The sequence below is a fragment of the Meles meles genome, chromosome 17 (genome assembly GCF_922984935.1).
Source record: "Meles meles chromosome 17, mMelMel3.1 paternal haplotype, whole genome shotgun sequence".
In the NCBI taxonomy this organism is placed as follows: domain Eukaryota; kingdom Metazoa; phylum Chordata; class Mammalia; order Carnivora; family Mustelidae; genus Meles; species Meles meles.
Window position 1 is genome coordinate 730404 of NC_060082.1, and position 13698 is coordinate 744101.

At 64.1% G+C, this 13698-nt stretch overlaps 1 protein-coding gene and 1 non-coding gene across 2 annotated transcripts; one reads left to right on the forward strand and one right to left on the reverse strand.

The window, feature by feature from the left end:
- Positions 1-1933: 1933 nt before the first annotated feature.
- On the reverse strand, positions 1934-9100 carry UBE2Q1 (ubiquitin conjugating enzyme E2 Q1). The gene is made up of 13 exons (XM_045982248.1): positions 8591-9100; positions 6360-6464; positions 5940-6044; positions 5502-5552; positions 4173-4313; positions 3952-4036; positions 3686-3746; positions 3495-3585; positions 3350-3408; positions 3216-3264; positions 3028-3123; positions 2789-2855; positions 1934-2409 (listed from the first exon to the last, which is right to left on the reverse strand). The coding sequence occupies exons 1-13, from the start codon at positions 8915-8917 to the stop codon at positions 2378-2380; spliced, it is 1269 nt and encodes a 422-aa protein (XP_045838204.1). The 5' UTR covers positions 8918-9100; the 3' UTR covers positions 1934-2377.
- A 4360-nt stretch (positions 9101-13460) lies between these two features.
- Positions 13461-13566, forward strand: LOC123928524. The gene has a single exon (XR_006815737.1). It is a non-coding gene; the product is annotated as a U6 spliceosomal RNA (small nuclear RNA).
- Positions 13567-13698: the final 132 nt, after the last annotated feature.

The window sequence follows — 13698 nt, forward strand, 5'->3', positions numbered from 1 at the left end:
GAGGCCACCAGTGCCAGGGGCTTTGACCCCCATTCGGCCTTGACCCCCGCTCACCTCTCAGGAGCCGTCTCCCTGGGTCTCAGTTCCCGGCTCAGCCTGAATGCCGCGCCACACCCGGGAAGCTTCCACGAGGCGGGAGCCGGAGCTAGCCTGCGGGTCCTCCCCACGTCTCTTCCGGGCACCCCCAGAGCACGACAAGAAGTTGCCCTGAGACTCCGGAGAACGGAGGGGCCCACGTTTGGTTTTCCTGGCCTTCCAGGTGAGAATCCGGAGCCTTGAACAAGTTGTCACCTCGGTGAGTGAACGATGGCAGGTTTCAGGGGTTGGGGTGTTGCTCCCTGTTAGCCGCCCCCCAGCCCCTCCTCCAGACCCGCTGTGGTGGGTCGGAAGCTGCCGCCCCCCGTGAGCCCCGCCTTGAGGCGTCGTGCGGCGACCTGAGGAGCACGGTTCATCTCTCCTTGTCTTCCTAGTGGAGAGAACATTGATTCAGGGCGTCAGGAACGTTGTTACGACCCTTCACGCAGGCCATCGTGGAGGGGAGGGTTAGGTCTGATGGGAGAGGTGGAGGGTTCTCTCCCCATCGGTGCTCCCGGAGCCGTGCCTCCCTTCACGCCAGGGGACGCGGACCCCGCTGGTCCTTCAGTTGTCGTCAGGGGGCGGCCGGCTGGCTCTGTTGCTGGAGGGTGTGACGCTGGGTCTCAGGGCCGTGAGCTCGAGCCCCTTGTGGGGTGTGATGAGTTAAATAAATAAATCTAAAAAAAAAATTGTATCAGAGCCAAACTATTTAAATAATTTTATTTGTTTCATCCTTTGGTAGATGAGAAAATACATTACAAAAGACACTGTACAGAGAATAGCTCACAGGACACAGGACACTAAAAACACCGACGACATCCCAGCCAGGGCTGGTGTAAGTTCAGAACAACGCCACAGAGGCCCCGAGACCCAGATTCCAGCTCTGTGGAGTGTCTCCCCGGGGGCCCCTCCTGATCTCGGCCTCCCTGGGCCTGAGCACCTGCGGCAGGTGGGTGTGTGCAGAGCCGGCAGCCTCTCCCTGCGCCCGGAGCAGCGACACTGAGGGTTCCCAAGGGAACCGGAGGCGGGGGGGCATGGCCAGGGTCTCCGACAGAACAGGACAGTGTTGGCGTCCCGCAGGCCCGTGAGCCTCAGCCCGGGGTCCCCCACGCCAGCCGTCGCCGGCCTTGCCCGGCCCACCCCCCAGCCTGCGGGCAGACGGCCCAGGGGCAGGCTCACGGGCTGGGTGGCAGGCGGCGTCCCCCGCAGGTCCGCACAGCACCGCACGACGTCCCCACACCCCCACCCCCACCCCTGACCAGCAGTTCCCAGAGCCGGGGTGAGGCCCCGGGGGCCCGGAATGAGCCCCTGGAAGCTAACCTCCCCGGCAGGACCCACCTCAGGCCAGCAGCTTCAAAGCACCCCCAGTTCTCCGGCCAGACAACCTGCTTCGGAGCTCCGCCCACCTTCCCGTGTGAGCCTGACGGGGCGAGAGGTCCGAGCCGTCACTCTGGGCCGGGGCAGGCCCGCCGAGGCAGGGGAGCCGGGAGCACCCCCCCCCCCATTCTGCAGCAGTTCTCTGAAGCGGCCTCGCCAGACTCCGTCCTCTTTCCTTCTCTCAGAAATTTGGGAACATTGACTAGTAGGAAAGGTCGTCGTGAGCATCAGCGTCAGCGCAGCCTGCCGTCGTGGCTCAGCGGGCAGGCTCTGCGTTCCGAGGGGACAAGTGCCGGTCGCTCCTGGGGGGCCTCCGGGAGAAACCTGGGGGCGAGCCAGGCAAGCCTCCGCAGCGAACTGCAGCCTCTCCTCAGCCGCCGGCCCTGCCCCTCCCCCACTGCCCAGACAGCGGGGGGGCGGGGGGGGGGTGTTGGGGGGGCGGGAGGTGGAAGAAAAAGAAAGATGAGTCAAGACCAGCATCTTCAAATTAACAAACTGTAATTGTTTTCCCAAAGATACATTTTTTTCATACACATCCATCATACACTGTAACCAAAAAAAGCAGTGTACATGAAATAAGAGAAAATAAATTAAAAATCCATAGCATAGGCGAGGAGGCTCTAGTCTGGAGCACGGCTGAGTTTCCAGCAAGAGGAGGCGGCTCGAAAGTCTCTTAGAAGAATGCCTGCTAGCAGGGGTTCCGGCCAGGTGGTCGTTGGTCTGTCCGTCGGTCGAGTACTGGGAACAGGTCTGTGTGTTTTCCTTAGCGCCGGGAATAGCCCTCACTGTCCCGCGTCAGGGCAGAGCTGCCGCGTCCAGGAAAAACGAGGGAGGGAACCACAGAGGCGGCGTGAGATCCGGATACAGCATTCAAGGGAATTGGTCCAGTGGCGCCTGGGGACGAGGGGGGGGCGCTTCTCCGGGTTTAGCCATCTTCCTTGGGGGGTGTGTACCAGCCTGCAGAGAAGAGCCACGGGACAGTCACCAGGCGTAGGCCCGAGCCTGCCCTCCCAGCCCGGTCCCCGAGGGCACCTCCAGGGCCATGGGTGAGAAGATCCCAGCAAGGGTTCCCAGTCCCCACACTGGGAACCCATGCCGTGAGGACACCGCGCCGCCACGAGCTTTCTGGAAAGGCGGTCCGGCGGAGGGCAGCACCGAGCCCCGCCAAGGACCGGCAGGCGCTGCTCCTCTGGGAACGGAGGGAGTGAAGTCAGCACCGCCAGCCCGTGTCCGGAGGGCCGGGCGGGGCTCACAGGGAGCAAAGGCGCAGGAGCCCAGGCCGGGGTTCTTGCTCTCTGGCAGGGGGTGACGACCCGGGGCCCTGGCCGCGGCTCACCGTTCTTCTCGTGGATCTGCACCAGGGACTTGTAGGACTGCTGTGCTCTCGTCAGGCTGTACTGGGACTGGGACAGGCGGCCACCATCAGCGCAGCGGGCCACAGACCCCAGCCCCGGGCCTGCCGCTCGGCGGACCCCGGCGCGCCCTGCTCCGGGGCCTGCTCGGCAGGGCGCCAGCCAGAGGCCTCACCCCGCGGTCCCGCCCCGTGCGAGCGGCCCCCGCGGCCCGGCTCCTCACCTTGTTGGCTCCGAACTGCACGCGCGCCTTTCCCTTCACCAGCGTGGCGCTGATCTGCATGATCACCGACTCGATGGAGTAGGCGCTGCTCCAGCCCTGGGGACGGGGGTGGGGGGTGGGGGGGTGTCAGGAGGCGTTTCCAGAGGCACCGGCGGGTGCAGGTCCGGCCCGGCGGGGTCCCGGCTCACCTGCTTGGTGAGGAGCTCCATGCAGATGGCGCCTCCGCCCAGAACGTACCTGCGGACGAGGACCCGTCAGGCGGCTGCGGCCGGCCACAGCCCCGCGGCCGGCCACAGCCCCACGCCCCCGCCGAGCCACTCACCCTCCGGAGAGGACGGGAGACACAACCCTGACAAACGGCGGGTCGAAGGGGAAGTTATCCTGAGAGGGAGACAGAGACGCTGTCAGGGGGCGGCCTGCCCCCGGGCCTGCCCGGCCGATGGAGGGGCCGCCAAGGGAAGTCTTACTTTGAAGGAAAAGTTGAGGAGAATGAAGTCCGCTCCCTCCTTCTCTTTGAGGATCTGGAGATCGTTGTGCAAAGCGCTGTCCTGGTCGACTCTGGGCAGCAAGGAGTGTGGGCTCAGACGCGGGGCCCTGCCTGGGAGCCCCGACACGGCTCTGCCCGCCCGCTGCCCGCCCGCTGCCCAGCCGCACTCACTTGAGGAGTTTCACGTTCCAGTCATACAGACTGTCATTCACGAGTTCGACTGCATAGTTTCCTGGGAAGGGGGAACACGACGGGCGCCGTCAGAAGGCCGGACGCAGCCCCCTCTCAGGCCCACAGAACAGAGATCCGAGGCTCCAGGTCCACCCCAGGCGGACACGCACACGACCTAAGCCGTGGACTTGAGGCGCCAGATTCATGGCCCGAAAGGCCCCCGTAGCCCCCGCACTTCTCGGGGGCCCTCTGTGACTCGCACTCACCGCCTTTGAAACTCTGTGACCGGTATATATCCCTGAGCTCCTTCATGAGCCGGTCAGTGGCCTGCACCGAGCCAGACACCGCGCCCTGCACGGGAGAGCACGCGCGCTGGAGACACGGGGCCGGGCGCGGACCCGCCGCAGCCCGCCCGGAGGCAGCGTCCGCTCCTCACACAGACGTGCCCAGGCCTCCCCCGCCCACCTCTCCCGGGGAAGGCACGTACGTTTAAGTAATCTTGCCTCTGGTTCTTCTTGATCTTCTCCAGTATGGCCAGGTTCTCCTTCCCGATGCCGTCGTCTTCAGATTTCTTGCCCTCGGCTGGCTCCTCCTCTTTCATCTCATAGTGATCCAGGTCTTCCGTGTCCTGGAGCGGCGCGGGCCGGGCGGCAGAAAGGAGGAGAACCGGCACAAGTTGTTCAGGGGCCGCCGTTCTCCCTGCCCTGTCCCGTCCCGAGCCACGGGTGAGGGAGCAGCAGCACGTCCATCCGTCTGGGGACCGTGGCGCCCCTCCACGGCTGCAGCGGGTCCCGGGCGGCAGAACCACACAAGGACCCGGGGAGGCAGCAGAGACTCCGCCGTCTCGGTCCCCAGAAGGACCCACCGCGCTGTCCCTAAACTCTCCCTTGGCAGCGACAGAATGACTCTGCCTGATGCTGTGACTCGCAGCTCACATCTCACCAGGTCCCTAGGGTTCCCGGGAGTTCTCAGGGCTGCGGCTCCAGCCGAGATGGGGTCAGAAGTCTCCCGCCCGCCCTGTCGGTGTGAGGGCTGGGCCGGGCTGCGGACACGGTAACGAGGGAGGGGGTGAGGTCAACCACGGAACGAGCCCCTCACCCCTCACCCCTCACCCCACTGCAGGTGGGGAGACGCACAGGCTGCCCGCCTCGTGCAGAAGCTGCGGCCCCAAGGCCACGGAGCGAGCAGCTCACTCCAGCAGGACGTGGTGACTGCCCACCCCTGTCGTCGCCCCAGCGGCTCCCCTCCCCAGAATGCCCGCCGCCTGCCGGGTGCTGTCCTCGGCGCCGCACCCAGCTCGGCCACTTCTCCGTCCCCACAGCGCTGTGTGGGGGTCAGCCCCCCGCCCAGACCAGACGGCGACAGCGGAACTATGACCCGAAGCTCAGGCTGCTGACCACCGTGGACGGCCCGTGAGGGCCCCTGACTGCGGAGACCAGGTCGGGGGTTCCGCACTTGCTGCCCACGGCGCGGTACACCCCACGCACAGCAGCCGGGTCTGTGTGGAAGCCACTGCGGTCCCGGCCCACGAACGAGAAAGCCGCAGCCCAGGGAGACACGGCGAAGCTCCCCAGCAGGACACAGACGCGCGTGGGTCCCACCGCAAGGCCCTGAAGCCGTCCTGCTGACCCCGTGGCTCGAAGGCGCGGGGGCAGGGGACGGGGCGGGCCCGTTTCCTACAACACTGGCTGCTCCGCCGGCTCTGTAAGTCTGTCCTTATCCTCCCCAGTCCAGACCGCAGGGCCGTAAGGTGGGTGCTCAGGACTGCCGAGTGCAAGGGCTGCCCCCCCACCGCCGCCCCGGGGGGCGCCCCTACCTCAGGCATCTCCTCATCTTCATCTTCAGAAGACAAGTCCTCCTGCGTGCACTGCGGGGGCGGGCGGAGGGCAGCGGTCAGAGCCCCGGCTCCGGCGTTGGGGTGCCTGCCCGCACACCCCGACCTCTCCACCAGCCAGGTCAGAAAGGAAGGCACAGCCCAGGGGGCTAAGAACCCCTCCTTTCGCCTCTAGACCCAGGCCATGCTGCCGGTTCTCAGCGAGGGACCTGGGTCCCCAGTGGCGACCCCCTGCTGCCCCTTCCTCTCAACCTGAAGACACTGCCCGTGGGTAAGCGCGACGGGCAAGGCCACTAGGGCCTCACCGGGAGATGGAGCACCGAGAGCCACGACCCGGTACGTGTCTGGAGGGGCCAGGAGGGGAGAGCCGCGGGGCAGGTGCTCAGGGAGCGCTGTCCGCGGGCCGCCCCGGGCGCTCACCTGCTCCGCCGGCAGGGGCTGGTCCAGCATCTCCACGTCGGGGTGCTGCGGGAGGTTGTAGAGCTTGCACAGGTCGGAGATAATCCTCTTCAAATGCTGCAGCAGCTGGGGTCGCGACCGCGGGGGGTCACACGCCCATCCCCTCCCGCTCCGCACAGGGCTCGCGTGAGCTCCTAACTGCCCCCCCACCCCCGCGGTACCTAGTTCTCTGAATCCTGGGGAGCAGGTGGCTGTGGGGGGCCTTCACGGGCCCCGTGCCAGGCTGGGCGCAAGGCTGTCCCTCCGGCTTCGGGGAGCGCCTCTCCGGGGGAGTCTGCCCCCAGGTGCGCCCTTTCCGGGTCCGTCCCCGTCACAGGGCGTCTCCGTAACAGGGGCCTCCCAGCCAGAAAGTGCCCCCCGCCCGGCACCCTGGCCTCTCACCAGAGTATTCCCTTTCTTTATGTCCACCAGCCTCTCCAGGACAGCGGCCAAGTTCGGGTCATCGGACTCCACTGACCAGATGGGGGGCACAGCAGGGTAGGACTCCTGAGGGGAGAGAGCAGCAGCAGTGGTCAGGACGGGAGACCCCGGGGAGGGCTACAGTTTGCCTGCCTTCCCCCCACAACGTTTCTAGTCCCTCTGCCCCTCCTGCCCCCAACGGAAGTTCGGTATCCAACCGGACACCCTCCCAACCAACCCCGGGCCAGAAGTCATCCCCAAGGGGGCCCTTTCCAAAAAGCCTGAAGACTTTTCTCTCTTCTCGGGAGCAGGCGTCAGAGACAGCGCAGCCACGCTGCCCACGGTGGGGGGGGGCTCCTCCCCGCAGTGCCGCCAAGGTGGGCTCTCCCACCCACCCCCCCCCCCCCCCGCACAGAGCCCTCCGCCGCGGCACTCCCCAAGTCCCGGGGTCCGTACAGGAAGGGGTCCCCTCATCACAATCACACTAATGTGGAAAAAAGTGAAGGTTCCAGATCACTTTCGCTTTAGCTGGGGAAGGAGACGCGCAAACTAGATGGAGTCTCCAGAACCTGGGAGAGAAGCAGGAGACTCTTCCCCACCCGGGTAACCCCCAGCAGACGCCCTGGAAGGCCAGTTCTCCCCATCGCTCCCTTGGGAGCCTGCCACCCTCTCCGCCCAGCGTAGGCTGCAGGAAGCCTCGCTGCTAGCATTCCCAGCGTTCCTGAGCCGCGGAGCCAAACGCCGCCTGACCAGACGCCCCCTCTGCCCAAAGCCCGGGGCCCAGGCCAGGCTGAGTCTCCCTTGCAGGGCCACGGGGAGTCTGGTGGAGAACCTCCTCACGGAACTTCCTTCCAAGCACAAAGCCAGGCGATGGCCTCTGGCCGCTAGAAGGGGGCAAACCTACTCTCCAGGAGCTGAAGTCCAATACAGGAAGAGGAGTCAGCTCCTGGGGCTTCCACCACGCCAGGGAAACCTACCCGCTTTCTACTGGGGGACTTAGCCCCGTCACGGCGCTACCCCTCGATGCTAGAAAAACCGATCACAAAAAGATGATCAAGTCTTCACCCGGTCCTTCAGTCTCAACTTTTTAGTGCGAAAAAAGGAGAGGAAGAAAGAAATGGGACACGCGTTTTGGTGGGACACGCATTTTGGTGGGGCACCATCCAACCCAGGCCAAGGCTTGACACACACCTTGACCTGGTTTGATGGAAGAAAAGGGATAGAAAAGAAGAACCATGAAAGTCGCAATCACACCCCCAGGTACCCAGACCACTCTGGTCTGCAGTCAGCCCGCCTGCCCCCTGGCTCCCTAGCGCCCCTAGCAGGGAGGACGCTTTCGCGGCAGGTAAGATCAGCCAGTATCAACCCATGCCAAGCAGCGAGAAGCCTCCCCAGGTTTTCCCTCGCTGACCCTCCTCCAGGGGCACCTGAGGGTGCACAGGCAGGGGACACGTAGGGTGTCTCCCAGATGAGCAAGCCTAGCACGGGAGGAGAAAAGGGGCCGTTACTGCTCAGAACCAAGAGGATGGTCCTCCCACCTCATCACTAGGAAAGGCAACCGCCCAGGGCACCCGGAGATACCCCAGGGCACAGGAGCGGAGTGGCAAGCTGCCGCCAGCCGGGCCAGAGGAGGAGAGTTAGAGGTTACACTGGAATGGAAGGGAACCAAAGGAAAAAAAAAGAGTCCCGACCCGCGATCTCCACTTGGTCATAATCAGGGAGCAAAGGGGGTTTCCTGAGAGGTGCCCGGCAGGGATCCCACAGGTGGCAACGGCCTAAGTCAAAGGTAGAGCGACCAGGGGGCATCTCTGAATCGTGCGGGACTCCAGGCCAGGGAGGTCCCTGCGGCTGAGCTCAGGGCAGAGGCCTGGAGCCCCGCGATGACAGCAGGGGAAGAAAGGGGCCTTCGCAGGCGACAAGGCCAAGTCGCGAGGGCCCAGATCACGACCCTCGGGATGCGGGTGAGCGGAAGAGGCCAATCGAGGCGCCATATGTCGGGGCGCCCCTCGCCACCAAGGGTCCGTGGCCGACTCCGGGCACACGGCACAAGCTCCAGCGGCCGCAGCAAGTGGAGCCCGCGGGGACGGGGCCGAGCCCGAGACGGGGCGGCGGGGGGCCTGGGCCTCCCGGGTCCTCGGGGAGCACGACGCTGTGCGGGGTGGTCCCGAGTCCCTGACAAGGGGCCCCGCACGGGCGCGCCGAGGGGTCCTCACCGTGATGTTGCAGTGGATGCGGACGGGATCCCCGGGCACCGGCCCCCGCGGGGGCAGATGCGGTCCGGGCGCGGCCCCCGCCCCGGCCCCTCCAGCCCCGGCCAGCAGGAACTCGCAGCTCAGCTCGTCCAGGCAGGCGCTGGCAATGCGGAAGCGCTCGTGGCCGCGGTGGAAGATGGACTCGAGCAGCTTCAGCTCCCGCCTCAGGCAGGGCCCCGGCCCCGGGCCCCCCCCCGGGCCGCCCCCGGCCCCCGGCGCCGCCCCCTGGCCCCCCAGCTGCTGCCCCGGCCCCGGCTGCTGCTGCCCCTGCGGCTGCGGCTGCTGCATCCTCCGCTCCGCTCCGCTCCGGGGCCGGCGGGCCGGGAGCCTCCGGCCTCCGCTCGGGCTCCGCCGCCGCCGCCGCCGCCGCCGCCGCGGTCCGCACTTCCTGATCCCCCCTTCGCCAAGATGGCGCCGCCGCCGCCTCCGGGACGGGGCCCCCCCGCTCGCCGGCCCCCAGCCGCCGGAAGCCGCGCGCCCCTCCCCCTCCGCTTCGGCGGCCCGCCCCGCCCCTCACGTGACCGCGCGGCGCCGGCCTTCCTCACGTGACCTCTCCCTCTCGCCCGCCCCCTGGCGCTCGCCCGCCGCCCTCTGCACGTGACCCAGGGGCCTCGGGCCGGCGCTTTCGGGCCTGGGCGCGTGCGTCGTGCGCGCGCGCTCCCGTCGGCCCCGCCGGCGCTCCCCTGTCACGTGTCCGGGCGCCGCGTGCTCGCGGCCCCCCCCTCCCCGCGCGGACTCCGCCTCCTGCCCCGGCGTGCGTGTCCCGCCCGAGCCTGCGCGCGCGTGGGGGCCTCCCGGCGCCCGTGGGGACCTCGTGGCGGCTGCGGCGGGGCGACGGCTCGGGGGCGGCCACGGGGGGGCCTGCAGGCTGGTCCCCGCCCCGCTGCCCGCCGGCCGCGTGACCTTGGGCTCGCCACCGCCCCTCTGAGCCTCAGTTTCCCCGCCTGCGCCGAGGCTCTGGGCCGGCCGTGCGCGCTGCGCCTGCCCCAAGGACTGCGGGCGGCTGAGAGGAGATGCCGGGGCGGGGTCGCGGCCGCTGACCCTCCGCCGCGTGAGCCCCGCGGGCGGGGACGAGGCTGGGGGCCGCGTGGGCTTCCCTCGGGGCCTGGGCGTTTCCGCCGGCCTGAGCGACCCCGGCGGGGCCTGTCGCAGTGGCCCTGGCCCTCGCTAGGGGGCACTGCCTGGAGGCCCGGGGCCGCGGCTTAGCCTGCGGCGGGCCCGGAGTGCTGTGGCCGCTCAGAGGAGCTGCCGGGGCGGGCGGCGGACCCCTGGTCGGCGGCGGAGCAAGGCCTTCCTCGGCCAAGTGGGGCTCGGGCCATCTGGAGACGCGTTCTGCCCCTCCGGGCCGGTTGTCTCCATGGGGGAGCGCACCGGGGGCTCCCGGTCCCCTTTGCGTCCGGGGTGCGGGTGCAGCCCGAAAGGCTGCGGTCAGAATTCCCACTTCCCGGGCTCTTCCCGGGCCGGGGCTTTCGGGTGCCCCGACAACCTGGCGAGGTGGGCGTCTGTACCCCCGATTTCCAAGTGGGGAAGGAGTGGCTGCCCCGGGGCGCGGCCAGTGAGCGGGTGCCGGGCCTGTCCCCAGTCTGTGACCCTCTGCCCCGCTCGGCCTCCCTCAGACTCCCTCCGATGCTTTCTCAGGAGGGTCTCCCCTAGCTGGACGCCAGGCCTTAACCAAGAAAGCCGCAGAGATGCAGCCATTTGGAAAATCCTGAATTCCGTATTTATTTATTTACGGTTTTTCTTTTTTTTTTGAATTTTTAGAGAGAGTGGGCAAGAGGGGAGGGGAAAAGGGAGAGAAGAGAAAATCCTATAAGCAAGCTCCACGCTCGGCCCAGGGCAGAACTGGATCCAGGACGGAGGTCATGACCTGAGCCAAAACCAAGACTCAGATCCTTAAGCGGCTGACGCACGCAGTCACCACTGAATTCCGTATCTTATAAAGGGTTTTAATAGGAGAAAACAACCCAACGAGACCCTGGCACCGTGTTGCCCAGACTCCAGGTTCCCCAGGGAGGAAACTCAAAGTCATCAGGGAGGGGCGAGCGCTGTCTTCCCCCGCCGCGGTGTGGGGCGTCGCGGCTCTCAGACTGAGAACCCTCCGGTCGAAGCTGAGGGTGCAGTCCTGTCCGGGTTCTGCTGAAACCTGGGGGGCAGGGGCGTTAGACGGGGACGGAGGTGATGGGGACGGTCCCTGCGTGGGACCCTCGGGTGCTAGGGAAGCAGGAGCGAGTAAAACGAGGCCGTGGTGGGGCCCGCATTCCCCGGGGAAGCAGATGCGCCCAGGTGGTCTGGAGGCCCGCAGACTCCCCAGGCTGAGCATGGGTTGGGAGGTCGGGGGACGGCCGGCCCATCCGCACCTCTCCTGCACCTCTCCGCGCGAGCCGCCGGCCGGGAGGGCCTGCACAGGCCGCACACTCCGGGGGCGCGGTGAGTCGCGCTCCTCAGGGAGGGCGAGGCCGGGTCACTGTCGCAGGCAGAGGCGCTGGTGTGCGGGAAGCTTCCGGGGTGGGCCGGTGGCAAGGCCGGGGAAGGGCCAGCAGGAGGGACGCCGCTTGGTCGACACTGGAAGCCGGTCCGGGGACGTGGGCGTTCCTTGAGGGCCGAGGGAGAGCGGACCCAGGGGGTTAGCAGTCTGTGTGCTTCGGCTTCTGCGCCTGTAGCCGGGGTTGGCGAGCTGATCCGGCGACGAGACAGGACAGCAGCGCTGAGAAGGCGCTGGTGGCCAAGATCGGCAGTTTTGGGAAGTGGCGGGTCAGCCTCCCTGGAGTCCAGGGCAAGGAGAGGGCAGGACACGGGGGGTGGGGACAGTCACTCTGGCTGCTCTATGGAGAATGAATTGTCGAGATTTCTGTTTTCTCCAAACTGGCTTGTGTTCTCAGAGGGAGCAGATGCCCTGTCCAGGCGGCAGCGAGCGGCTCTCTCCCTTGACATGCTCCCGGGAGCCGCCGAGGCCCTGGGGAGGTGGTGACTCCTGGCACACGGGGCAGGCCCCTGCCAGGACAGCTGGTACTCACTGGGTCCCACCCTCAGGAGCTCACGGGCACGGGCCAACAGCGGGTGGATAAAATCAACTGTAATACAGCCGGACGAGCCAGGTCTAGGGCTCTCAGCGGTTAGGGCCTTGAAGGGTGATACCAGTCAGGATGAACTCCCAGAAAGGAAGGTGAAGAAGTTACCTCGGTGGAGATGGGAGGACATTTTGAAAGAACCGGGCCCCAAAGTCGAAGGAGACCGGGAAGAAGGGCAGACGAGGGGAGGCTCAGCGCAGGCAGGAGGGTAGGGGTGGCTCAGCAGAGGCGGGCTGTGTTTGTGTTGTGAAAATTCAGCCGTGCACTTGTAATTTATGTATGTTTTGTGTGCGCCATACCTGCGTGCGCATGAGTTTGGAGATGCACGATGCCTACCTACCTGCGTAGGCAGCTGCTCTGTAGAGGTCATTTTATGTTTATTTAATAAATAAAGTCATTTTGGGGCGCCTGGGTGGCTCAGTGGATTAAGCCGCTGCCTTCGGCTCAGGTCATGATCTCAGGGTCCTGGGATCGAGCCCCGCATCGGGCTCTCTGCTCTGCAGGAAGCCTGCTTCCTCCTCTCTCTCTGCCTGCCTCTCTGCCTACTTGTGACCTCTCCCTCTGTCAAATAAATAAATAAAATCTTTAAAAAAATAATAAATAAATAGTCATTTTATTTTATTTAATAAAAATATCTTATTAATGTATAAATTCGGTATTTATATGTGAAGTGTTAACAGTCTTTTCCTCTGGGAGGTAGGACCATGACTCTTTTTTACTTTGTTTTGCTAATTTGTGTTTTCCAGTTGGTTTTCATGAGTAGGTATTACTCTGGTAATAGTTTTTAACAGTTAAGTCGTTTTTTTTTTTTTTTTTTTTTGCACTTAACCACTAAATCTTTATTAATTGAATTTTTATTATAACATCAATACAATATTAGTAAATAGAGAGAAATACAGCAATAAAATGGGGGAAGGGTAGGGAGGTGGTAGGGGTAGGGAGAAAGGCAGGGATAGGTAGGAGGACCACTGACAGGGTTCTTATTCATCACTTTTCTGTAACTTCCATGAATATTTACCATCCTTCATTATCAATTTCATTCCAGCAAGTCAGAGTTTCTTATCTCCTCATCCTGTAACTCTCCAAAGGCTTTGCTCACTATCTATAAATTTTGCAGGTACCTCTTGGGCTCCTGAATTGATCTGCCTGTCATCCACCACAGACGTCGAATGTCCGCTACAGTTCCAAGATTGGCAACAGAGAACACTCTGCTGGAAAGACCTGGGCAGAAATGAAGTTAAGTCGTTTTTAAATGTAAAGTAACTTGAGATATCTGGGTGTTTCAGTCAGTAAAGCATCTGCCTTGGGCTCAGGCCACGATCCTGAGGTCCTGGGATCGAGTCCCGCCTTGGGCTTCCTGCTCAGCGGGAGCCTGCGTCTCCCCCTGCCCGCTGCTCTCCCGCTTGTGCTTTCTCTCTGGCAAATAAATGAATAACATCTTAAAAAAAAAAAATGTAAATAAAGGAAAGCAGCATTAATTGTAGTGCCTCCCAAGAGAAAAAGTTCCTTACCGTCAGCGAGTCAGCGACTGTGGGAGTGCACCCGCAGAACTTTGCCCACCATTTTGCCTCAGGGCTGACCCTTCTAGATCTGTCCATCACCCTGCATGGTTTGGGGCCCGTTCTCTCTCCCTGACTGCCTTTCTTTCTGGTGGGGGTGGGAGGACTGTGTGAGGGAGCCCTGAGGGAGGGAGGTCCCGCTCTCCTGGGCACCAGGGGTTGTACTCAAAGGACCTCTGCCGAGCTGGAATTAAGCCTGAAGGGGAGCTCACTTCTCAGCACATGGACTGAATTTGGATCGATACACAGAAGATGAGCATGGCCCCTGCGCAAGGCTGACCTGCGAATTCGTGAAGCATTTCATATTTTACTTAAAAATAAAAAATAAAAAAAAAAACTGGAAGCAAAAGCTGGGGAAGCTGAGAAGACAGAGGCCAAGGGGAGCAGCGCAGGGCTTCAAGCAAGCACAGGACCCTCCGGTCGGTCATCCCGGAAATAAGAA

Coding starts and splice junctions, on each gene's coding strand:
- UBE2Q1 (XM_045982248.1), bottom strand. CDS start 8,917: ATGCAGCAGCCGCAGCCGCAGGGGCAGCAGCAGCCGGGGCCGGGGCAG. Junction 3,586..3,685: donor TGGAACGTGAAACTCCTCAA/GTGAGTGCGGCT, acceptor CTTGCTGCCCAG/AGTCGACCAGGACAGCGCTT. Junction 3,124..3,215: donor TGGAGCTCCTCACCAAGCAG/GTGAGCCGGGAC, acceptor CCCCGTCCCCAG/GGCTGGAGCAGCGCCTACTC.